Genomic DNA, 27,796 nt, shown 5'->3' with positions numbered 1-27,796 from the left:
ATTGCTTTCTAAGGATCTCTGTGACTTTTGAATATTCTCCTTCAAACATGGATATGATGTAAAAAAAATTTCATTATTGTTATTATTGGGATAAAACTAGTTAACAGCCATAATGTCTGATATGAGTAGAGCTTTATGTAATATAAAAGTCCCAGGTGGAATTATTTGACTTGAAATTTTGTGTTTTGTTGTCTGATGAGCCAGAGAACCTTTGAATTAGACAAAACTACATCACAATCAATTATAGATAAGAAAAGAAATGTACACTTGTGTCCGTAATTTTAACAATGACAGCTTTAATGCAGTGCTTTGCTGCATTTACTAACATTTATACTTTTTTTTAACCCTGATGAGGCAGAGGATCGATAAACAAAGAATATAAAATAAATATTCACTTGGAGACAGAGTGCCCACGTATTTTTTTACCACAGCTGTCTGCATTATTCACTACCCAAGACTCCTGGGTTCTTTTGTACTTCTACGAGCCTCACTAAAGAGCACCTGTCGGATCAGCCGGAGTCATGCAGTGCTTCCCTCATCCACGTTTTTTAGTTTTTGCTCCATTTGTAGAAAACGGTTGAAAATATGAATAACACACATGTATGCTACCTTCAGATTTTCAAAAAACTACATGTCAGCTTTCTTTCACTCCATCAATCACTTGGCTTCCACTAGTGTATTCTGGTGTGCTTGCTGCCATAATTGGATTTGGTCCACAGGGAAACAGTCTTTTTAACCGTATGAATTTGATCAGCATGACTATTAAAGGACAGCCCATATTAAAAGACATCCCATTACCATCTCTTTAATGTCCTCTGGTTCAGCACAGCCGTCTTTCTAATGAGACATCAGCCTGTTACAGTGGTAGAAGGACAAGGACTCCCTGCTGGTGAAAAATCTCTGCTGACATTGACTGGCAGGCCGGAATGCTTTTAAAGACTGACTGTGATAATACCACTGTGTGAATACGAAAGATGAAGTGAGAAATGACATTTTTGAGTTAACAGATACTTACAGTGTAGTCTTGAAATACTCAAAAGGATTCAGTACTGGTCCACATGATTCACAGATTCCCCGCACTGTCTTAAAATGTAATCTCCATTCATCCCTTTCTATTGTACTTGTGTATGAGTAGTATTCATTTGGATGACCAGAATACTTTGAAGCTCAGAGAAATGTCCATGTGGGTCACGGACGGTAGGATTATAAAATGGTGTCCTCATATCCAAATCTTTTACTCCTTTCACACTTACTTAGAAATACATCAGACATTGACCACGATTGTAGTCTGAATCCAGTTCAGTATTTAGGTTAATACCTAATTATTCAGTAATATTACAGTAGTATTTAATTATTATACTACCAGGGGGAAAAATGACCTATGAAATACAATAAACATATATGACCCTTGGTGACTGTTCTCTCACGTTCCTTTTTCTGAATCCCATAGATTTATGTTGGGTTTTGAATAAACTCTGTGGGTTCAGACTCTCAGGATCTGCCAAGTGGCCCGCTCACCCCTCTGTTAACGTGTCATAATTAAAATTGGCCAGTAAGGAACCAACGTTCTCCCAACTGAAGAGGCCGATGCTTTGTCATGATAATAAAATTAACAGCAGGATGTGAAACCACTTTGTGACCCTCCGTGGTCACCCTGGCTCCGGATCTCAAGGAGGGTCTGATGTTTTATTCAACAAACTGGAATATATATTAAAAAAAAAAGAGTCATCACTGAACACATAATGAGTGCTCTCTCTCTATCCCTCTCCTCCTCCTCTCCATTGCCCGATTTAAACTTTTGCACAGGATTGATGCAGATTTTCTGCTGTAGCCTGTGCAAATGGCCTATACACCATTGTGAGCATCTATACTTGTGCACAGGGGACAACAGACCAAGATGACTGGTCGATGAAACAGATCCTCCAGGAGAACTTAATGGAACTCAGAGCAACATTTGATTAAAAAAAAAAAAAAATTGATATATTAATCTACAAATACATGAAATTCTTAAATTTGAATTTAAACTGAGAGTGAGGTGAAGCATGCCGCTGCAATGAAGCAACAGCATAATAGATGTTGTATGTTATAATGAGAGATGGAAAAAATGGTGGTTCATTCTCCAACTGTGGCAGGACATATTACACTATTCAGCAGTCACATCAGAAGAACCATGTTACATATGCAGTCTACCATCAAAAATCATCCTTTGCTTTAACTCCGCTCCTTCATCATTTGTATGAGATCGCCAGTTCAGGGGAGCAGCCCTTTATCTGACCCTCATAGATTAGCAACTTCCACATCCTGAGCATCATCTCGTTTCAGGAGCATAGAGCAAAGTCAGCATCAACCACCTCAGGTCCAAATAAAAAGGGGATCAACAACACTGGCAAAGTCAGCAGAAATTCTCCTGCTGCTGTTTGTGATAAGAGTTTTCAGACACCATTCTGAATGACTAATTTTTAAGTCTTACAGAAGTTGAATTTTTCCGATACTCTGGTATTTTGAGCTACAAGCTATTTCCACTATAACATCATGTAAATCTTCTAAATTTGAAATATGACAACAGATTAAAACAAACCCCTGCTCAAAACTACAATGTTCAAAAGGTTAAGAGAAGAGACATAGATTGAGTTTCATTCATTTTAACTGCAGAGGAGGAATTACTCAAATGACTACAGTATATAAATATGACTGTATATAAATATTCCATTCCACATTAAAAATTCCATTGCATGGAAATGCCACTAAAAAAACATGTAAGACCTTCATAACCAACAGCATTGGATTACTCATAAATTTGTAAGTAACATTATACTGTTGGCATAGGCATAGAACATTATAAATATTCAAGTAAACTACAGTAGTAGTATCTTGAATACTAACTTAATAATAGTATTTGAAGAAATGGTTGTTACCTTTCACCACCTCTTTTTACAGTCGATCTTAAAGAACAGTTTCACACAAAATTGTGTTTGGAGAAAAAAGACTTCTGAACTGACCCCTCTGAGTTCAGATGTTGCCCTTCTGACCACATTCAGCTTTATGTATTATGTATTTATTAAATGTTTGGGGTACACGTATTTGACATTTTGACATCGTACAAAGTGAAGTGTTGTACAAAACAGGAGGCAGATGGAACAGTGACTGCTAAACTGAGCAGGTATTTTAGCCCATAAATAGTTTACATGTGTTTAAGATCGTAAAATGGTTTGAAGTGTTCCATCTTTGACATGATGAAGTGGGAAATGCACAATTTTGATGTGTCATATTTCTCACCTGAACATCAAAGAGGATTCGATTTTTCAGTTTAAAAAGGAGCAGCAGATTTTCTCACCACCAGTTAAAAAAGAGGAGAAACCTTTGGAACTGAGGAGTGCGTGAAATGATTCTGAAAATGGACAATTAAATCAGCTCTATCTTATATTTACACTTGTCAGTTTTGTAGATCTGCAGCTTTTATATAACAAGAGAGCTAGTGGAGTTGGATGAGTCGAGTTGGATGAGTCATATGTTCAATTTCCAGGCAGAGATAAGGGATTTTGATAAACAAAATTAACAGATAAATACATCCAGGGGAAAATCATATTTCCTTGGGAATATGTTGATATTTTAATCTCATTTTTTGGTGTGTAAAATGCAATCAGTAACTTAGTTTTGAGTTGTCCAACAATTCATGGGATAAAAAATCCTGATGATTCATATCTGTGGTCGTCAGGACTTTGCTGCTGGTCTTTAATTCTCGTCTTTATCACTCCAATCCTACATTAGAGATCCAGAAAAGCAGCAGTCGTAGCTGTGTGGTTCCTCAGGGTCAGGATCAAACCAATGTTCTTAACTCAGTGGTCGTCCCCAGCTGCTATCAAGATCTGATAGTCTGTGAATTTCTATTCCAAACTATGCAGCTAATTTCAGTGATTAGGTCGCCCATCTCATGCCCGAGGTATGCAAATCAGTGGAGTCAGCAGCTGGTGTGTGCGTGTGGGTGTGTTCTAGAAAAGGTCACGCTGATCTTGTCATGGTTACTCTGAAGCAGGGGTGGGCAGTACACTGGTTTCATCACCATCACTAGTGTAACATTGGGAGTTTTTAAATAGTTATCAACACCCTCCTAACATAATGTCTATACCTTATTTAATATTTATATTCAGCCAATAAACTTATCTGATCTTTGTGTTTACCACTTTAAGTGAAAAGAGGTTGAATTGGGTTTTTAGTGCAGTATTCCTGTAACATTTGTGATCCTGGAATGTGATAAAATCACTGTTAGAAAAAAAAGCTGCCTGGCCTTATATTAGTAGAGCTGTGCTGTAATAACCCAAATAAAATGTATTGAAGGTATAGCTCCTATAACACAGAATGCAAACAAAGTACGTATGAAAACCATGGAGTCACTCAGGAGGAAAACAACCTGGAAAAGCAAAGTTGTTTTCAAAAATGCAGATCTCCTCTTTTATTGCCTTTCTGACCTTAAAAATCCATTAACTCTTTTCTTACTTCACCAATTATGGACATCTCCGATCCTGACAAGACACAACAAACAAAAAATATGACCAGAGGAGGATGAACAGTAAGCTACCATTAGTAAGCTATCATTTCAGTTCTGACAGCATTGAAGGCCCATCACAGTGGGAAATCTTACACTTACAAAATCTTAAATGGTCTAGGATATCTTAGATGAGATGAGCAGCACAGAACGAGCTGCACTATGGTTCAGGCTCTTTCAGCAGCACAGAAGAGAAATACACAGTCCATTGGGAAATAATGTAAATCTTTATTCTCTTTACTTTGCAGCCAAGTAGTCTGTAGCACCGCTCTGACGACTGCTGAGCAGGAGATAAGTAGTTTTCCTGGTGGATACAAGCAGGTGTTTGTTCTCAATATTACTTTTCCACTCAGACACCCCACCACCTGCCCTCCAGAGAGCTTGTAGATGAAAAAAGGAAAATAGGATCAAAAATATGATGATGAAATTACGAAAAGTCGAAGACAAATGTTCTGGATGAATGGATATGACCATTGTGTGACATACAATAGCATATAACTAAGTGTGTGTGTGTGTGTGTGTGTGTGTGTGTGTGTGTGTGTGTGTGTGTGTGTGTGTGTGTGTGTCTATGTCTGTGAACACGTGACTCTTAAGTCTGACCAACTAATTCTTCACTATGAGCGTGAGGCTGTAGGGGCCATTGCTCTGGCAGCTGGTCGTCTGGGACACTGGCAGCAATATTGCGGCTGACAGACCCCACAAGGTGATCAGCACATCATCTACACGTCTGCATCAATCACTCCCCGGGTTCCGCTGCTGCTGTCGAGGCTACTTTCACTGGAGCGACTGAGCCCATCTGGTTTTCACACTAATAGTGACAAATAGAAAAACAGCCACTGCAGAGGGGTTGACAGTGCACATCATGTCGGTAGTTTGTTTTCATCGTATGCTCTGTGACAAATAAACCTGGGGGTCAGGATTTTGAGGAAGAGCAGATTAATATAGGCTAATGAGAAACATTAAATGAGGATTTGGATAAGGGGGCCATGCTGCTTTACAGGTGCTTCTCTGCTGGCTGCTGCAGCAGCTATAGCCAGAGTAGCTGGAGCATGCAATGCACTTTTCTTGTTGTTGATTTGTTTTCTGTGTAAGTCAAGGATAAGAAATCCAAGTCTTATTTAGAAGTGGTGGCTTAGATATGAAATAATGGTCTCAAAGACTTTTAATTCCACATTCATATCTGCACATGGCTCCATTTACATTCACCGCCTGTCTCAGGTATTTTCGTACAAAGTCTGAGGTCAGTTTCTGAATTCATACCTAAGACATCTTGTGTTCAGTTCTGACTGCCTTTTACCTCATTCCTCCTGTCTTCTGCCATAAAGGAAGACATGTGCAGTGTACACACTTGTCTGCTTAAGAGGGGGAACATATTCCTCTATGATTTAAACATGTGTCAGAAGTAGTCATGAATATTAATGTCCACTCTAATGTCCAGGGGTTGCTTTGCGCTTGCAGAACCATCTGGTTGTAGAAGTACATGGAGATTAGACAACTGCGTTTCAGCTGAGTGGTGTCCAGGTTGGATTTAGAGGTGAACCCGAGGCCCGCTGGGCAAACAAAGAGCGCACTGGACAGAGTTTGTAGTGGTGTAGTTCAAGCCCTGAAAATGGGTAATAATGAGAGATGTGTGCTTTTCTAACACACAGACACATGCAAAGTCACAACTCTGACTCACTTTTATACAACCACCCAGAAAGTACTTAAAATAATGCCTGCAGCTCAAGTGTCATTTATGTGCAAATGTTCAAGTACTAGATTATTTTTGCTTTTAGGGTTCTCTGTGTCTTTCTCTCTCTCCCTCAGTCTGTCCTAGACACTCTGCTCATCTAATCTTCTGCCTCTTTCTCTCCAGTCTCATAAGATGAAGTATTTTGCTCAATTGTGAGCACCGGTGTTGTGGTTATGCTGAAAAAAAACATTCACTCAAAAATGAAAAATAAATCTTTTCATTTTTGAGTCTCAGTTTAATTCCACGATAGTTTGGATCACATTTTCTCAAGATGACTTTATTAGCACTCAAATGAACTCTGTGGGATTCCTCCAGCTTGCCAGACAAAGCTGAGGCACAAGTGATTGCTTGTGAATGGACACTGAACAAATTTTAAAGAAACATTTGCCCCTGTTGTCTGGGAAACAGAATTTGCAGGTTCAGTGCTTCATTTATGTCTTTGTGGAGAAATTCTCTCACTGCATAGTTAAAATATCTAAGTGCTTTCATTAATTTTCCATTCACATGTTCAGACACTTTCTTTCTGCTGTATGTACACTGTGTGTAAAACCTTCCAAACTGATTTAAATGGGCAACTTGTCGAGCCGCTCAGTGCCACACATGGTGTGGAATTGCTTTTTTGTGACATGATAAGCCAGCTAGCCAACCCAGCAAATCCTCTCTGGCCAGAGACCAGTTATACGGTAGCTATGCTCATTTTAGACCATATCCCTGCCAGACACGCTGCACCACAGTTGGTCAGAGCAAAGCCAGCACCACATCTCCTGTTTGTGTACAGCCAACTTCTGCTTGGCTTTCATGTGTGGTCACAGTATCATCCAGATATTGAACCTGCACTGTAATATGCGTAGGTCATGGGTTTGTTTATGCCTTAGTAAATAGAATATCCATGGAAATATGAACTGCATTTATATATTGTAATAACAATGATTGAATAAGACAGGATTGACACTGGATAAATCCTTTGATTTTAGATAAGTATTTAGTTACATATTTCTTCAATTGGCAAACATCATTGCATCATTTATTTCATGTCCTTTTGTCATAGCCGTGACTCTTTATCCTAATCCTATCTTAGAGCATTAGTAACTTACAACAATTATTTTGTAATTGGTTCAACAATAAGAGATAGTTACCAACAAGAAATAAACATAATATTCCTGGCAACTTAGGATAGAAAAAAATATTTCCTTCAAAAGCCTAGTTTATGCTTCTGCGTCGCATCGACGGCGTAGCTACGTCGACGCAGACCCCTACGCCGTAGCCTGACGCGCATCTAGATTTGGTTAGTCGGGTCTTAATAGGGGAGCTGAGAATTCTTCCTAATTCTGCCAGGCACCAGCTCGATGCCTCTGTTTTTATTTCCCAAGTTTAAAGTGCTGCCTACCTCTTATTTTTATTTCATAAACCAACAAAGAGGATGTTGACACAGATCCAATGAACGACTGCGTCAATATTATGAACACCTTTGTCCTTTGCTGCTGTGATTTACACTCTCTCCTCTTACTCATTGCCCCATTTCTCTTTATTTTACTTCTTCCCTTTCACCCTACCACAGTTTTAATCAATTTCCACGTCTCTGCCTTCATCCCTCCTCTCATGTCTGCTATTACTGCCTGCACATGAGCCTCAGCTCCCGTCGCTCTCTTGTCCTTATTCTCACCTTTTCTTTCTTTCTCTTTTCTGTCTCCTCCTTTTCCTTATTTTCTCATTTCACCTCCTCCACCTCTCTTTCCTGTCATTTCCCTTCTACCTCAGACATCAAGTATTGATGACGACCAGGTCAGGATTCACCTTTCTTAACAAAACAAATGGAAATAGGTGGAAATAATATTCAAACAGCGGCCACCTCTCTGTCTGTTTCTCCCTAATCACCCTCCATCAGTCTCACGCTGGCTGAGTGCATAGTGGTATTAGTTCTGCTGTGTCGGTCTTGTTCTGCTCGGGGGGTCAGCTTATGGTTCATCTCTCCACTGTAATTGGGCTTTAAAATCATTATATGTAAAGTCGAACACGCTCCAGCCAAAAGCAACGTTGTTTTGGTAGCAAGTCACACATTACTGGTCACAACTCGAAATCAGATCTGATTAAGTGGAGCTGATTTGCATTTTCCTCAGTGCAGTGTATGACCAGCTGGGCAGAAGAGCCACTATGATGTATATAATGTGGATTCAAAAAGTTTAGCTGCAGCTTGTTTATTCACCGCAATGCAGGAGCAGTGAGTTGCCTGTTGAATCTCAATAAGATTTCTGCGTTTTTTTAGACACAGCCTTTTATTTATTTTCCTCGCTCAAACAAACATGATGCAGCGGAATACAATTAAAATGATCTTCTCTCCCTTTACAGCTGAATTTAATTCCAGCACTTGTTTTATGTGCTCCACTCGACTTTCATTATCATGATAATGGTTTCATTACTATCTATGGAGGGAAATTATCAGACTTATTCTCTAAGACTTTCTATAAGGAACACCTAGCATTAGAATAAGATAAATCCTACAAAGACATATTCTGTTGAAATTAAATTATAGTTATAGTTCTGTCAGTCTCTTTGTGTCAGTGTGTTGGAAAGTTTTAGGAATTAAATCTTAGACTCAGGAGTGAAAGTGAAAAAGGTTTAATGGAGAAGTCTCAGAAGTGGAGCTGCATCATCCCTCACATATTTATTTCCTTTTTTGGACTTTTAAAGAGCTTTACTGTTTGCCTCAAACTTTAGTTTGTAAAGCTCTGTAGCTGTTTAGTGACAGGTCAGTAAATCAGTCTACAGCGGTTCCCTTTAGTGTATTTTCTGTGCTGTTTGTGTAATCAAAGCTTTTACTATCTTAGTTTTACCAGTGCACCATCTAAGTAATAAATGCATGAGGTGCATTGATTGTTTTGAGGATGTAAACTGAAATATGATCATAGCATGGGGTCTACATGAATTTAAATAACAGCACTTTGCGTCGGTTGTTACTGTTGCCATTTATAGAAAATGTATTTTTTTCATTTTTTTCAGGAACACAATTTACCCATTTGTTGCAAATGCAGATACAGTTATGATTGGTGCTAAAGGCTCCATTCTTTGAATGTTCCCTCGATTAGCCGAGCAGCATGCTAATATAAAACAGGGAACATGTGCAGAACCCCCTGTTGGGCGTAGCAGGCAATGTACATTTGTTTAAGATGAATATCGTTTTACCACGACCGTGTTTGGACTCGGTGCTAAAAGGTGGAGGCTAGGGTGGTGGAGGCAAGTTGCCCGCAGCAGGTGTGGGTGGCAATGTAGCTGAGCAGGGATCAGTAAGGATGAGGTCGTATTTAAAGGGGCCGCTTTGGTGAGAGAATGGGCTGTGATTGGTCAGTGGCTGACGAGCACCCATAGACCTATTGCTAACAGACAGCTGAGCACATGACTCCGTGTCCTGCATGACGCAATGCTTCATATATCTGAGTTATATGTTATATGTGAGTAGTTGTTCAGCAACACTTTTTCTTTCTATTTATGTATGTTTAAATTTCTCTATGAAATCCAATACGATGCATTTTGCATATAGCTACAGGCCTTTGCTAATAAGTACCTTAAAGCCATTTTTATACATGACCTCCGGGTAAAATCTGAAGAATTGGCTACAGAGTTTACCCGTAGTCTGCCGTTGACACATTCACAACACAGAGAGGGAGCACCTGGGTACAACGGACAGTGGGCAGGAAGTGACGTAATAACTCTGCTGCTGAGATCATGTGATTTTGTTTATAGCACACTGACAGTCGTCAGCTCTTATCACCACAAACTCTCTTGAAATCTTTGTCGGTCTCTACTTCACCACTTTTTCACTTGGAGATAATTGCGTACTTTTAGTTTTTTTCATTTTTGCTTCTGTTGCGGTTAATCCAGCAGGGGATCCCCTGCTGTGTTCACAGACAGACTCAGGATTTCTACAGATTTAATACTTTGGCGGAAGTCTGCATAAACTGCAAAGTGTCTCACTCTTACATTTGCGTTCACACATGCACGTCGTCTGGAGAAAATACAGAGGAGTCCAGTGCATGTCTGAAAGCAACTCAAGGTACCACTTTATTCAGTCCACTAATAAAATGAATGCAGTTTAATTTTAACAATCCTGTAGTAATGAAGGTTATGAAGATCTGTTTTACAATTTGAAACTTTTACAGATGTGTTCAACTATATGGCTGTTTTGATGGGTGTAGTTTGACTAATAAATTGCTCTGCATTACTGTTGAAGCGTTATGTGCTGTTTTAAATGCCCTTCCAGGGACAGGCATTGGTAATTACCAGTTCTTACATTTACTGTGATGCATTGCATTGAATTAATGCTGAGACAGTCTCTATGTATTGCATACAATCAATCTGTCCCTATAAAGGAAACCTGAACATAAAAATGGATAAATTATACAGAAGAGTGGTTCTGTTATTTAATCTATACCCTTATTGATATAAATGAAGTGGACAAAGTAGTAAAAACAGTATAATGCTACTACACATCAACCAAAACTGGCAAATGATTACAGTGTTAGCATTTTATTTATATCATATTTTTGTTCTCTAATTATGATTATTAAATATTGTCAATGTATTATTTGTTTAGTCGTTGAGTGCAGTGAATATTTTGACAATTTAAAATAATAAAATAAATGACTTGTCTGTGTCTACTTAGAGAAACTCTGAAATTGAGGCAGCGTCTCAAAAATCGCCTTTGACATTGACGTTGTTGTGCTTTATTCACTTGTTACCTACCTGCAGATGTATAAATATTGGTACAGTTCTATGTTTTTGTCAGGCTGTCAGTTTTTAACACAAACTTATTCGGAATCTCTGAAATATGTGGAATAATTTATCTTAAAGTATACACTGTTTTTGTTAGTGAATAATATTACAGTACGGTCGGTATATTGTACATTTATCTAATATTATAAACTGTAAAGCAAATCAATTTCAGCCATAAGTGCTTTGTCTTTATACTTGTAGCTGCTCGAGCTACAGTACACAGTGTCAGGCACAAAATGGCACATGATTATGAAGGAGTTCATCATTTCATCGAAATGATGAATTATACATAATAATAGCATAATTCATGTCTCTAAGCTTTGTCTGTGCTTGTGCATTTAACTGTAGAGAGGTCTAGGTAAGAGTGTTTACGTTAAGCCGGGTGTTGCTGTGCACAGGTTTCCTATGGTTCCTCTGCTTTCACACAAAATGCAGGTGCATCTTTTGTTGCCGCCCGCTCATAATTAGAGGAGCACAGCTGTCGCCTCCACCTCCGCTGACCCTTTTCTAACAATATTATTGATCTGTCTTGTCAAGGCCTCACCAGCAGCACCATAATGTGCAAATCCACATCCACTATTTTGATTTGATCACTGAGATGAAAGAAAGAAAAAAAAAAGAACAAGAACACAGTAACTCCCAGGTGAGCAGCAAGCAAAAGGGATTTCAATTTAGCTGATTGTCGTTGTCAAGGCTGTGAAAAGGAACTGGGCTGCTTCTCACAATGTTGCTTTGTTTCATCCTCACACACGCTGAACGTTGTGATATAGTTTTTTATCTTGCATTGAAGGAGCCAACGCTCAACCCAGCTGCTCACTGAATTGATGCGCTGCCATTTTCACTCCACGATCCTGAACCTCGTCAGGAACATTTGAGCGTTTTGTCTCTCCATCAACGTGTTTGCGTTGCACTCAAAAGGCCAGGTTCCTCAAAGATTCGTTGGCAAAGTTTAGCTGTGTTTTGTTTTGATGGTGCAAGTCAAACATTTGGCTAGATTCCCAGAAGTGGATTAAGTCCACTGTTCAAAATTTAAAACAACTTTTCCAATCAAAGCTCCCAATAGAAATTTTGGATTTAACAATCCAAACTTGTTTTTCCATGCTAGATAAACACGGATATGCTTGCATCGGGCATTTAAGACTATAATTGCGGGAAGATTTGACTTCATTTAATCAGGTAGAGGGATTTAGAAAACTCCCCAACTTAAAACAATGATTCCTTTTCTCATCCATGCTGCTGACAATGACACGAGCACAGCCATTAGCAAAAGACCTTTTTTCCTGAAAAAGGACAGTGGAGTGAGGAACAAGCCTCTCTGGAGGACAGCAACTTTTTTCTCTCTGAACTGGCTGATCAATGAGATAGAGATCTCGTGGTCAATGTTCCACTCTCCTAAAAGGCACCATGGGATCCCAGCCCACTTCATCTTTATCACTGGTCTGCTTCTGACCACAGGGACCTGATGCAGGCTCATTACTACCACAAATAGATGTCTGGCTGCATGGGCTGAGAATGGAATGAGCAGGCGATTGTGGCTGGAGAATGTCTGCAGACACTCGGACTGTCCCTCACTCTAATGTTTCGTCTTCCTCTTCCCTCTCCCACGAGATTTTTATTTGCCTTTTTCTGAATGCCAGCAGCTGCTTTCACAAATCCCTCTGTAAACCTTTTGGTACAAAAGGGGATCAGGTAGCCATAATAGACCACCACCTGCCCTTCTCCGTCTCCTGCCACCCCAAATAGACCTCCTTGCCAACTCCACTCCACACGGTCCAGCCTTGGCACTACTCTTGCTGACTGATGGACAATGTCTCCAGCAGCATCTGTTCTCTAATGCTCAGTGGCCAACATAATTCTCTGGCTTCCAATGAGCTGCACCCAGCCAGACTCTATACTCTGTGTTGTATTGCTGGTTGGTTTTCCACAAGTGATGATGATCTCCAAACTGATTAGCTGTGTCCACTTTTTACCGTTAAATGAACTGTTCTCCGTCTGGCTTCACTGAACCTTGTATTCAGCTCAGTAAGACTAAATGGCTGCCGTCCACTTAACTGCATTGCTAGTGTGTTCAAGGGCAGTTCCAATCTTTCTGCCAAGTATGTGTTATAGGCTCAGTCAACATGTGGTAATATATAACATAATGTATAATGTTCCTGCAACCGTGCTGACACAATACGAGACCCATAACAGAGTGCTGATGCTTTATTGAACAGAGTTTTCTTTCCGCTGCACCTCTCACTCCGAGACAACAAATGTAGTTTTTCTACATGTCTCTGGTCTCCATGAGGCAATACTGCACATCCACCTTCTCTGTACCTCCCCTCACTCAGGCCTGTGACTGACAGGCTCCTGTTAGGTTTATAGCGAACAGGTAGCAAAATGACTTGGGCACTTGTCAGCTCAACAACCGATGCAACCTGACGCTTGCTGGACTGGATGAAAGGGAAATTAACTTTCACCTTCACTCTAACTCAGAACAACAGTCTCATTTCTAAAGCCAGGTTACCTCTCTCAAATGTAACCTTGAATTTTTTATCGAGAAGGGGTTAGAGAAGCTGTTGGGAAGCTTTATACGAAGCAATGAAACCCCCTGGCTGTTTCCAACAAATTGCATATCACAGGCTTGGCAGTTAGAAAATGTGCTGGTTCATTGTATTCCTTGTTTTAATAGTTTATCGGAGCAGATTATTGTGCAATCGCAGTGTAATTAAGGTAAGAATATTACACACACATTATAATTAGGCTGAGGTATTTTAGCCTGCCAAACAAATGCACCTCCTTTTCCCCACTGCTCACTGTGTGTGCAGGAGTGCATGTATGTGTGTTACTTGTGCAAAGCCTGTGTCCTGTGAGAGCTTCCTCATTAAACGCCTGTCAAAACTCTGTCTGCAGACCTGCCAGCCGCTCTGTCACACTGCAGGAAACACACACACACACACACACGCACACACATATACACATATACTGTTCTTGGTATCATTTGATATCCAAAATATGTAAGAACATATTATTGATAGATAATTTTACACTGTGTTTTCTACCTCATGACAGGAGTGACAAAAGATGGAGTGATTGTTAACTTGATAACTTTCTAGCTGTGCAGTGTTTCGGTTTCTGATAATCGTTTAAAATAATGATCTATTACTCAAACTGGAGTTTCTATTTCATTATCTAACTTATGCCCAAAACTGCCAATTATGCCAGTTGCATTTTTTTAATGTGTTGTTTTCATTTTTAGCACTGTCTAAGAATTTCACCAAATATTCAGAGGTTGATGCTCAGAACTGGAGACATAAGCTGTCTCAATGCTGAGGCCGTATCCTTTGGAGGCTGCATTTTAAAACCGAGGCGTGACTAGTTTGTCCCATTTCAAAGGCTCCTTCAAATGTGGCCGACAAATGCATCCTTTCATCCCCGAGCAAAGATGGCTCCAACGGGTGGCCAAACTATCCCAGGATTAATTGCTTTTCGGTGACAAAGAGATGATTGCGGTGGCAGGGGAAGAAACAAAATGTCAGATCCTTCCATTTTAAATGTATCAGTCTTCGACACAACTGAACAGCTGTACACATGTTAAAAAAAAACAAGGGACATTAAAACATTCTGACCATGTCCAACTAAAGATCTGTTAGGGTTGGACAAGCTGGTGATGCAAATATCAGAAATCCTCCACTGACAAGACTGTCTCATTTTGATTTGGTCCTCCGGGCCTCCTCCATGGGCCACATAGTTTGTGTCCTCCAAAGAGGGACGGTTAGGAGTGGTCAGTCAAAATCAATGTGCATTTTCCACATGATTCTAATTTTATGAAAAGAGATACATTTAATGTCGAAAAGGATTCATAGTTGCGCGGTTGAAAAATCGCCCCTCCACTCTCCCTCTGTGAATACCTGTCCAGCTCTCCTAAATGAAGGGCACACCACACCACTCTAAATCAGATCGTAATAATGATCCAAATATTAATAATAACAATAATAATCTACTCAACATAAGAGATTTCAGCACATGATTAGCATCACTCACACTCAAAGTATGTGATGTCTCTATATAAAAATAACATAACAATGCAATGTAAATCTGCAGAATGGCTTCAACAGGGGCACAGCTACTGTGCTACTGAGAATGAAGATGAAAATGAAGTGAGTATGCTTTTAAAAATAATGCCATGAATTGCTTTAATTTATTTACACGTAACGTGTGGTAAACTAAGAAACGCACTTTCCTTTAAAATACCACCAATTCCTCTTGGGGATACTTGCACACAGGTACTTTTTCAGGCTGCTCAGCAGGAGTGTTGTTCCAGGAGTGTTTGAGATTTTGACTGGCTCAGTGTCGTTTGTCTTTTTATGTAAACCCAGTCTGACTCCATGATGTTGAAACGTGGGCTCTGTGGGAACCACAACATCTGTTGCAAGACTCTCGCTGAAGATAGCATTTTTATGAGTATGCGTCTGTCTGGTTTAGTTGTCATACTGCAGAATAATTTCAAGACCAATCAGACACCTCCCTGGTGGTATTTTGCATGATGGATATGAATCTATGCATCGAAATTGCCTCTAACTTTTTCATGGCCAATTCTCAACTCCAGTCATTACAGAATGAATTCAGCATAAACAGCTTTTATGAGTTCCTATTCTATTAGCTAATAAGAACTGCATCTTCTAAATAATAAATGAGAGCCACAATATTCTGCTTTAACTTGGAATGTATTTGTAGCCCAGAGAGACCAAACAATAACAAAGCTAAATGCTGATGCTGAATCCCATGAAAGTGTACGCCGTGAGAAATGAACCAATAAAGAGCAGAACATGAGATAAATTGCCTTTGACAACAGATTCATTTTCACACAGCTAAATTCAGTGGCACCGTCTAATGAGAGCTGATTGCAACCCCTTCCTCCCACACTCTGTTCAGATCTATCATGTGTTTAAGTTGTCCCCTCATCTTGTCCTGTTTCCTCCGTCTGGTTCACTTCACTGCTCTCTTCTTCTGTCAGTCAGGCCGTCACTTTCTCTCTATCTCTCTCTATCTTCTCATCATTTTTCTTTCACGATCTCTCTGTCTCTCTCTCTCCTCATCCACCCATCATTCAACCAAACACACTACTCCCATCTCTCCCCACAGCAGTCACCATGGTATTTAGTTCTATTTACAGTGGTGCAAGCAGATTAATAAAAGCTGAGCGATTACCTTGGGCTTCATTGTTTGCCCAAGATTTTCTTCCCTTCACAATTTTCAAATGTAATTAGTTTCACTCCCACACCAATTGAGCCACAGCTGTGAGTGGATGCTTTTTAAAGAAAATCCCATCTAATTTTGAGTTACAGCATGTTTACTAGTATTTACAAGTTGTTTACATAGCTTCTAATCATTTCCCGTGCCCTAGCAGAGGTTTTATTTTGACAAAGCTGCTGTCTCTATTCATAATAGTTTAATTTATAATAACTTGACAAGAATATTTTAAACCATAAATAATTTATTTTCTTTTTCAAGTGAAATTTCTAACTGTTTAATTATTTTCACATGTAGCAAAACAAAACCCTGTAAATCTTTTCAGGTTTCCGGTCCATGCACCCATACATAAATATGTCCATTTCTCCGTCCCTCCCATTCTGAACAAGATATCTCAAGAATGCTTGGGGGAAATTACTTCAAATTTGGTGCAAAGTTGGACTCAAGATTACACTGATTCAATTTTGGTGGTCAAAAGTCAAGGTTGCTTCGGCCTCACAAAAAACACTTTTACCTTCCCATTAATGCAATATCTCAAGAACTCCTCCAGGTAATCCTTTTAAATGTGGTACACGTACTGAAATTGGTTGATGGGGACATACAACTCAGGGTGGTATTTCTAGTTGTTTGTCTGCCATTTGTTGCTTAGCAGAAAAATGCGTATGTAAGGGTTTATCAAAACCCTTTCCCTTAAAAAAACAGCAGTTTGTCTGTGGACAACAACCCTGGATACAAGGTTGTTGGGAGTGCTGAGAATGAATCAAAACATTTAATTTGCAGGATACAAATCCAAAATAATGAGATAAAACAAACTCTTAAAATGTTTCAGCTGGAAACAAACACTCACTCTGTGGGTTCATCTGTATGAGCAGCTCCTTTCACATCATACATTGTCATTTGAATCATTATTTGAATGAAAACATTGATAAGTGCAGCTATGCTGAAACAAAGAGTGGCATCAACCATTACTCTAATCATCAAGCAGTAGGATGTGCCAGTTTGGCTCAAAAATGACTCAGTATAGTTGTTTCCTGCAGAGCTGAAGTGAAAGTGATGCAGCTGTTGGGTTCCTTGAGTCTTTGAAGTTGTGCCCTGCAAAAACACATGTAGGAAAGATGTTTCTGTTTTTATTTTTGTGATCGACCAGCAGAGTGACTGATTCTAGCTGTTGGCTGCAGATAAGAAGTCTGGGAACTTACTTTGATGTGGCTGACAACTTGCTGTTAGTAATGTGGAGATTTATTTTCTGTGCTCAGAGTATTGCCCTGTTTTAACTCTAGTCTTCATTCAAAACACTTTGTCACAAGAGGAGGACAGTGATTACTGCAGTTTAAAACCAATTAATCATTTCATAAAGACACAAAGCGGGAAGGTTGGAACCAAACCTCAGGCCTTATTGTAAGTTAAAGTATGTACATTTAGCATATGCAGAACCCTTGTGTTTCTAGAAGATATATTATGGGGAAATTTTCAGTGTTGGTTGGATATATTCAAGGTGCATGACTTAAAACTCAAACCCAAGTTATTCCTCCATGTGTTTCAAGCGGGTCCAGCAGGCCAATGTGATGAAAAATTACAAAGTTTATGGGTGTGTGTGTGCATGTGAATATGCGTGTGTGTGTAAGCAGCTTTCTAAACCCTTGCTGCCTCAGATACAGCCTATTGAAGCATGTCAGGTTTCGAAATGAAAGGGGTCGGGGAAGCCCCAGTCCACAGTGCTGAAAGGAAAAGAAACGAACAGATAGGGGGGAAAAAAGAGGCAACAATATGGGGTACGCAGAGAAACAGGAGAGCAAGGCGGCAGAAATGAGAAAAGGGTGGTGAGAAATTGTACAAATGCAACAGGAGGATGAAGGACTCACCTGAAGAGGGGCACATTTCCCCAGTGTGGTGTACAACTATTACCCAGGTTTTAGGGCTCTTTGAGAGGAATGAATGGCATCCAAGCAATGGCTGTCAGTAGTGGCCGCACCTCCATCCATCCAGACACCCAGGGGACTCCATTACACCCTGATGGGCAGGAATGGAAAACCAATCGAGGGGATATGGGGACTATGGGGGAAAGCAATGTATGGGCACTGGGAACCATACAGACAGGCAATCTGCCATGATGTAGAGCCTCACTTCCCTGTTCCTGCTCTCGGACCCGGCATGTCCGACTGGATCCCCTTCAAGCCCCACTGCACTCTATCGCAATGCTTTGCCAGCCGACCGAACCGACACCTGCCACACTCATCGGTATTCTCACTCTCGCCCCTTCGTTCAGTGGCCCACTGTTCTGTCCTGGCAGCATGTATCTGCCACAGAGGTGGAATGTAATCTGTAATTTTCTTGAAGTTGATCAGATTTGTAAGGAGCTTTAATCTGGATTGGATGCTGTGTTCAGGGACAGATGAAGGCTGCAAGGTTAGCTGCTGTGTACTTAACCTTGCTTCTGACACTGGGGATGATCCTGTGTTCGACTTACCTGTTAGTACAGTGGGGCTGGTATGATAAATCCATTAGAGGCAGCTGATGAATACAGATATTAATAATAAAGCTACAGCAAATGAACACTATGAAAGCACAGAAATCAATCCCACTGAAAATTCACACCTCACTGGGGCTGGGATACAGGAACTTTGTGTTTATTGATCATAAATGCTTGGCTGGCTTTGTTGTACTTGTGTCTGATCATTGTTCCAAATACTGAAAATACACATGCACTTGAGTAAATATCTTCTGTCTCAGTGTATTGTTTATTATTGAGTGTGTAAGGATATGGTTTTCCGCTCTACATTCAAGTCTGGACTGAGACCGTTTTCTGTAGTTTTTGGATTTGTGCTTTTAGGGATTTAATATAAATTAAAGGATATTTTGACACACGGTTCACAATAATCCTCCATTATAGTACATTTCAGTCAGGAGCACTTCATTTAAAATACATTTTATTTCAAAAATTGCAATAACATATATTTGGTGGTATGGCCCTGTTCTGGGACCTCCATACCCTTCCACATGCATGGACACACCTCCCCACCTTTTCATGAGCCTTCCTGGATTGTGAGTCAGGGAGAGCAGGACCCTCAGCACAGAACAGAGCAGGCATTAATGACAACACATGACATTGAGGAGGCAACCCAACACAATCTCAGTCTAATTCAGTACACGTTTAACCTGTTTAGATGAATTGGAGGCAAAGAAGAAAAATCCTGAAACAAGTTAGAAGTGAAGAGAATTGAAGCATCTGACATTCTTGGATTGTTCATATGTTTTGTGTGATCAGTGACTGCAAATGGTAAAGCTCAAATGACTGAATAAGATTCTTTTATTCATGCATAAATATAATTGTCCAATTACTTTTATTCTAAAGTTGCAGGACTTTGTAGAAAGAGTCTCTCTGATGTGGATGTACCCACCCTCAGTGTAACAGTGTTTAATGGTATTTCTAACAGTTTCATTAGGTTTTGACTTTTCTGGTTGACTGAAGATAACAGAAAATCTTTCTACGTGTTACTAGAAGAGCGCTTGGAGAGTGCATAGTTCCATTACGACTAATGCCCTATCTCTCCATTTAAGTCAAAAGAAAAATCCTGGATCAACCCATTTATCCAAAATTTTATGGAAATCAGTTAAATATTGTTTGAGTAATTGTGCAGACAGACAGCAATGAAAACATCATCTTGTGTAATAATCTTACTCCAGATGTTTTGTGACAATGCTTTGATATTGTTATGTCTTTGCTCTCTTGTTTTTGTGTCACCTGAAACACACAGTAGAGCTGCACAGTGAGGATAAACAACTGTTTTGTAACAGCAGGAGAGGAGGTGTCATCCTGAAGATTTCTCTTGTTTGTGTGGGTGGAACCAAACAAGTTTTTACATACTTGTGCTTAACATTAGTGCCTTTGCCATGTCACTGAAAAATGTCTGTTCTGAATATGCACCGATCCATGGGTTATCCTCACTTAAAATTGATCATAATAGATTAATCCCATATTGCTCGGAGGTATTCTTTCTACAGGTGTTTGTACTATTTTTATTCTGCCGCGAACACACTTTTTCTCTTGTTTTATCTTTCAAGGTTGTCCTGTCTGCAGATGCCTGCTGCATTTTTAAACATGAATGTGAAATGTTAAAATCAAGTGCAAATTGTAAAAAATGCAACATATGATCTGACACGATATCATCTGTGCAGGTGCCCTACGTCAAGGTGGCTCCAGAGGATATTCTGAAGGTTCAGTTCCCTCGGTTCACCACCCTGGACATGAGGCCAACCAACACTGACATCAGCCTGGCTGTGGCCGGTCTTCTCACCTTCTTTAACAGCACCACCGCCTGCCTCATATGTGCTCAGGCTGACTGTGAGTACCACATTCACACCCTCACAGCAAAACACACAGCCAAGCACACCTGCGTAGAACGCTCACACGCGGCGTTCCTTACATCTGCCAACAAAGTGTGAGCATTTTTGTTAAATGCCTGCTATTCTTTAACACGTGTTAGCACGCATAAGCTTCTCGGTGCACACCAACTGGGTTCTGACAACAGATGCAGTGCTTATCAACATCTCACCCTGTGCTACACTCCCCTCTGAAGCAGCTGCTGCACTCCACAACTATAACGCCTTCATCCTGCAGTCTGCCCGACGTCTGCATCCCAAAATAAATTACCGTTACTGCAAATCCTTTCTCTTTCTCAATGTCATCATCATCCTTCAATTAAAATCATGATATATAAAGTTGCAGTGGGCCTTGTATAATCTCAGTGTGATGTCTGAAAGCACTGCCAGCTGATGGGAAAACACATCTTTGAGACAGACGAAAGAGAACGAGGATAGTGTTTGCAGCTGTATCTGCCAGTGATCTGAGTGCCTCTTTGTCAAAGGCACTCATTAGATTCTAAAGATACTAAACTAAATTACCTTAAAAAAGGCCTGAAAATCTCCTCCAGGAAAGTTATTTTCGTAAATAGAGAAGAAGAAGATTAAATCGTGACCCATTCCCACCCTCTTGTAGTCTAGCAAGCGGTAATTACAACTCCCTAGACAAAGGCATCGTGACCCTGAGTGGCACCAGCTAACCTTTTTCCTAATCAGGACAAGGCTTTGAAGAAAGGAAATACACTTGAGACATCAACTATGTGTCAAACAGCCCAGAAATGGCAACGAGCCACTTCGAGCCGCCCACCCCATCCATCTCAATTCTGACTTCTTCTGCCTTTCAATTTCCTCTTTGACTGTCTCACGGTCGCTACCTTTCATTCATAACCTTTAAGATTTGACCCTTAAAGCTCCATATCTCATCTATGAAGCCAGACTTGCTTGTTTTTCAGAGCTTTTAAAACAGAAATTAACTTTTAGCGAATTAATGAAATTGAAAGGATACCTGGCATTTAATCATGCAGACATAGGAAACTACTAGGATTGATTAATTGAATACTATAATAAAATGCTTTACATGTAAAAGTGTACCTAACCCATTATAACTGCTGGGGTCAAAAAAGTATCATTAATTGTTTTTCCTCGAGGTGTTCCTGTACCTGTCACTCATTTTCTTATTCAGGGCTCAGTTGCTGTTCCGGTATATTTCCGAACATTTATTCTGCAGAGAGTTGATGAATACAGCTTTGTGGAGAACTGTGATTACAAGTGAGTCTTTTAGGCACACCCTGACTTTAATATGTGTGGGTTTGGAGAAAAGAAACTAATTTTTTACATTACTTTTCTCCTTCTCTACGGTTGTGTGTGGGTGCGCGGGTCAGCGGGGAGGTTTCTTATTATGTGTCAGTGGGCTAAGAGAGGACTGGAGAGGAAATTAAATGAAATGAAAAGAAATGGGCGAAGATGAGGGTTAGATGGAGGAGGCCGAGGGGAGGTTGAAAATTGGAGAGGAAAGGATGCTATTTGGCAGATGGAGGGAGGTGAAATGTAGTGATTGGGGTGAGGGAAGGGGAGAAAGTTACCATCCTGGCATTATACATTATCAATGATAGGGAGACAGTCCAGGAAATGACTTAGAGGTATTGATAGCACACTCACATGTGACCCTCATTCATTGGACAGAAAATAAAGCAGGCCTGAATATGTATGTGCTTGTTTTGTGTAGATTGTTGCAAAGATTTGTGTTTTGCAGTAGCATCAGCTGGGACCCATTCGACTTTGGCTCCAGCTCCACCCCTCCCCGTCAGCTCAGGCAGTCAGTTGGTCGGTTGGCAGCCTGCTGTCGGTGGCTCGTCCACATGTGCCGGCCCCATTAATCACCCAAGCCAGTGACAGCCTAATAGACCGTGGCCAATTCATGAATATTTTCCAGCCATGGCTGAGGAGGCAGGAGTGAAAAGGAATCTGTGCCCAAAGGCATGGTGCACGCCAGGACAGACATTAATCTAGCTAACCTCCACTATCAACGTCAGTGTTTGCAGTAGCAGCTGCAGTACTTTATCTCCGGACACAGTATTGTCCATGTGGTTGAATATTCAGGCCTGCTGGGTGGCCCCACATGTCAGGTGGCAGTGGCCTTTGGTAAATGAGTTCATGCACATAAAAATTTGCATGTTTAACATGTGCACACAATTTGCCTGCAGGTGTCCAGCACTCACAGTCTTAGTGGTGCACTTTCATTAGTGAGATGATTGGTGCTGCTGTCAGTATGCTAAGAGAACAGCCAATGAGCTCTGTAATTTAACCGGAGCTGCAGTGCAGGTACAGAATTTCTAAGTTCAACAAAACAGTGGGTCTCAAATGCTTGCTGAGCATTTTTCCACCTTTAGCACAGTCGGGGGGCAAAGTTTGCCCTTCTAGCTCACTGACTCGTTCCACTGCAGCTACAGCGGAAAGCAAAACTTCTTGTTGAAGCAAGATGTCCATTATTATATAACATGCCTAATTGCTCTTTACTCTGGTGATAATTGACTGCCTGCATTATCCACTAACGTTCAATACTCCATCACTCACAGTCTGTAGTCCTCAATTCCTGTCTCTGTGCTTTGTGGTGCTGCCATCACTAACCTGTAATCAACGTTAGATGAAAGATAATTCAGTGACTGGTGAACAGGAATGTATATGAAGGTGTAATAATGAAACGAACAAAGTAATTACAAGTGACAGTATTGATGATTTTGATGATAGTAATTTTTCTGTGGCTACTAATGATCCTGAGGGTGGTGGAGAGCGAAGTGGTAGTATACAGTACTTTCTGAATAGCTGGAGGACAGTTAGTGTTGCTTCATGTGTAAAATCTAAAATGACTCAGATTGATGAGAGTTTGTACTTTGTGGAGGGTGGGTGGAGTTTGCAGTATCTTTGCTTCAGTGAAGTGCAAAAGCCTTTTCTGATCCTTATTGTATAATCAGGACAAAGACTTGGCTGATTTATCACCTGTGACGATAAAATATCAACGTTTCCATTGAAAGACGAGCAGGTTTCCACCCACATGTGGTGAAAAACATGGAATTTCCAGAGAATCCATCCAGGACTGTAAATATTAGGAGATGAGCACCTCAAATTAATCAGCTGGTGGCTTTCATTCTCCAAATCACTGCCATTAGTGGAGGAACAACTAGAAATATAATTAAAAGAGCACCAGACCTCAGGTAGCAGGGTTCAGTTCTGCCTCGGCCCTGGGCTGTGTATCTTCCCCCACTCTCTCCCAGTGTCTCTCTTGTCTTTCTTGTCAATAAAGGCAAAATGCCCCAAAAAACATTATCAAAGAAGGGATGCAATCCAAACCGCCGACTTTTGAAAGTGAAGCAAGAAACATGAAATATGTTTGTTTCATTTTTGAATAAAGTTTACATCGCATTGCTTCACACAGATCTGAGCTTTGTTTGCTCACCTTGCTCCCATCACACTTTGCTCACCAAGTGTCAAAACATTTTTGCACATTTTGCATATGTTGTTTTCAATTTTTTTAGAATAGTTGAATTGAAACCCATCATGTCACATGTTGAGTTTAAATCCAACAGGAAGATTGTTGTATACGTGCCTCCCTCGGTTTTTTATACCACTGTTAAACTGCCTTTACATATAAAAAAGCCAGACAAATAATATCTCATCCAACCAGAGAAGCATAGTTTCTAGTTTGCTTTGTGAAGAAGGAATAAAAAGACTGTTTGCAGAGAACCAGGGTGGATCAGCAGGAGCACATCTGCAGCACCATCACGCTCCGGCAGATGGATCACAGTCAGAATTGATGGTTCCACTTTTATTGATATTTGGGTTAATGGAATAATATGCTCAGATATATTGAAACTGCTTTGAAACATGATCTTGTCTTCAGCATTTTAAAGTGATGGCCCAACGCTGGCAAAGTTATAAAACCAGGTCTTAGTCTGTGCTCAAGGCTAAATGATGAGTCATCGTAATGTTCGGTTGTCATCGGGGCTTTTGGGTCCGTGTTTAAAGCTTCGTCTGCGACTGAAGGTTTTGTTATACATCATCCACCAACACATGTGAATGAAAGCTGTGTCTCATTCACAGGTTAAAGTTTTTACACTGGGGTATTTTGTATTTGTGGGTGCATGTGTGTGTGTGCGATGGCACCTTGTGGTGACAGTGTGTGAAAGGTAAATGAGCGGCTGCCTCAGTTGAATGTCAGCTCTCACCTTTATCTTTGTGCCTGAGAGAGATTCGGAGCGACGTGTCGTCAATGCTAATGAGGAACTTAAGTCTCACTAACACACTCAGAAATGTTTATTTCCATACTTGTGAGGACCCTGTTTGATATTCCCGATAGATTCACACTACGTGCTATTAGCCTTGTCTTAAACATATAAATAGTAACTGAATGTGATGTGCGTGGTTCAGTATATTCCGAGGCATTCTTTGTTGTATCCAGCAGAGATGTCAAGGGGTCCTGGAGAACATCTAGAATGTCCATTACTTCACCAAGGGGACGAGTTAAACCACGAGTCTGGCATCACCTGGAGTCTCGTAGTTACTTTGCCAAGGACGTTTATACGTATTTTCACCCCTGACAACTGGTTTGTTTGTGAGACACAAAAACTATTGAATGGATTACCACACAACTTGGGGGAAGAATGTAATATGTGTCAGAGAAGTACCCACTCAATTTGGGTTTGTTTCATTTTCTCTAACATTGTGAGATATAGGCGTTTTTCAACAATTTCACTGATTTCCTAGGGAATAGTCAATGAATCTTGATGGAAGAAATTGGTTCATATTTATCTGACTGATTTCTATAAATGTGTGAAATTTGGTGCAGCTTGATTGAATGTAACGGGACTGGTGAGCCTAGGCGGAGGCACCACTGAGTGCCATTCTAGTTCATTATCGCTTTCCAGAGGGTGTTATCAACTAAACAGCTAAACACTTTTAATATGAAGCAACAGCGAGATGACATGTTCTAAACTCCATTAGCAGTAAATTAACACAGCTCTGTTTCTAGCAGGGAAGCAAGACATTGATAATGAGGTCACTGTCAGTTAGATATAGATATTACAAGTAACACTGGTGTACATGCATGTAATTTCCATTAAATTCAACACAGCCTGTAACAATAATAACCCCTACATAAAGCAATTACAGATGAAAATACATTGAAAGGATATTGCTTAAATGTATATTTTCTGGTTTATATTATCAGGCGTATTTAATGTGAATTAATTAACTAATTAACAATATTCTGTAGAAAATAGTAAACTAATTAAATACAAAACTGGTTCCTAATAGAGACCTAAAATACAATTAATCACAGACACAGGTTTGCTCAGTTATCTTTATTAGGACTTTGCATTGACTTCCATTCACTGTGGACACAATTGATCCCTAACCTTAGCCAGGACCAATATAACCCTAACCCTAAACTTAACCTAACCACAATTCACATTGACCTTACCCAGGCCCACGGAAGTGATGTTTTCCCTCATTAGGACCAGGCTTTGGGTCCTCTGAGGTCTGCTGGTCCTGACAAGGTCAGTGTTTGTACTGGAAAACCTCCTAATGAGGTGACAAAAATCACACACACACACACACACAATCCCACAAACTTTGTTCTTTGTTTTCTCTGTTTACAAGAAAGACTGAAGAAGAGCACACTTGTCATTCAGCTGCATGTTTTTTATTTGATTTTAACTGGTTGACCAGAAGCAAACAGGGAGGGAACAACATGGCTGCTGTAAAGCAGCCTGGTGAAAATAAAATTGACTCCCCTTTGAATCCAATACAGCCAGAACATTAAAGAGAATTTGAGCATTTCTCTGTGTGTGTGTGTGTGTGTGTGTGTGTGTGTGTGTGTGTGTGTGTGTGTGTGTGTGTGTGTGTGTGTGTGTGTGTGTGTGTGTGTGCATGTGTGCGTGTGTGTGTGTACTAGTACAGCGCACCATCTAATGTCATGGACATGACGTGAAATTGTATTCGATGCCCCGCAAGAAGCTAGGGAGAGTGCATGCAAGAAGCAGACAAGGAGGGCAGTTTAGCAGAAGCTATTTCAAGCTCATCAGATTTATTCTGTGTTATAGTACAGAGGAAGCTGATCTGACAGGTTTGAGACACGGGCAGGCAAGCAAGCAGCAGCCAGGAATGATGTCTCCTGGGTGCACAGACACAGGTAGCCGGGTACAGGAAGACAAACTCACACTCTGATATTCTGCCGCACCGACGTAAAGACAGGCAGACACTGAGACATAATTACAGAAGCTATTAGACATGACTGGCAAAGTAATGTAGCTTGTGTTAATGTGCTGTGGGGAAGCTGAAGGAGTTAGTTTGACAACTTCAAATTTCTGCAACCAAATTGGTCTCGGTGTGACAGATGAACGGCTGTGCTGTCGCCATGGTGAAAATCACATATAATTGACAACAAAGTCTTGAGTGTCATTTCATATTTAAATCATAATGGCAATAGAAGGTAGGGGCTCTGTGATCCGAGTCCTTCCCCTCAAAGTTATGTCCTCCTCCCTGCCAAAATCACAAGGTGTTTTATGAGGGAGATGAGTTGGAGCCAGATCTCCTACAGTGAAGCCAATGTAACTGTAATATCGTCACAGTGAGGTTTTGTTCAGGTTGTATTTTTCTCACTTTAACACACAATACAAATGAGTTTAAAGTCCTGTGTGGACAATTAGCCCAGTAACCTCTCAGGGTGTGTTAATATATAGATGCAAAGTGGCTGGTAAGCTGCTGCTGGGAGCATTTTGATTAAGATAGCTATTCCTTAATAAGGGCCAATCCCACTTACCTCACCAGAGTTAAATGGTATATTACCACAGGTTATATTACGAGAGAAGTGGCTGGAATGTCTCTTTATGTTTGATGGCTTTCCAATAATTGGAATTAAAGGAAAACGGTTTTGTTGCTCTTCAAGGAAAAGTTGATCAGGATTCCTTGTTTTTAAATGTGGTGTAAAGCAAGTGAGAGGCACATTTCTTTGCAATTGAGGACAGTGAACCTCAATTAAGTTTATGCTGCATGTCCCATATACTTTCTTGACTTCAACTTCAACTTTTAAAAAAAGACTATTACAGCTACGCTCCATCTCCTTGGAAGAGTCTTCCCTTCATTACAAGTAACCCCCTAATCTGTGC

General features: G+C 40.4%; 1 protein-coding gene across 3 annotated transcripts in view; it reads left to right on the top strand.

Annotated features, from left to right (window-relative positions):
- The window catches only part of grik4 (glutamate receptor, ionotropic, kainate 4), a 300,819-nt gene that overhangs the window by 161,769 nt on the left and 111,254 nt on the right, over positions 1–27,796 (top strand). For all 3 annotated transcript variants that reach the window (XM_069534505.1, XM_020087982.2, XM_069534506.1), the window contains exon 6: positions 20,451–20,616. In XM_069534505.1, coding sequence (XP_069390606.1) covers positions 20,451–20,616 — 166 coding nt within the window. The remainder of the gene's footprint in view (positions 1–20,450; positions 20,617–27,796) is intronic.

This window comes from Paralichthys olivaceus, chromosome 11 (assembly GCF_024713975.1).
Source record: "Paralichthys olivaceus isolate ysfri-2021 chromosome 11, ASM2471397v2, whole genome shotgun sequence".
Lineage (NCBI taxonomy): Eukaryota > Metazoa > Chordata > Actinopteri > Pleuronectiformes > Paralichthyidae > Paralichthys > Paralichthys olivaceus.
The sequence above is the reverse complement of the archived record's forward strand: the minus strand, read 5'-3'. Positions and strand labels throughout refer to the sequence as shown.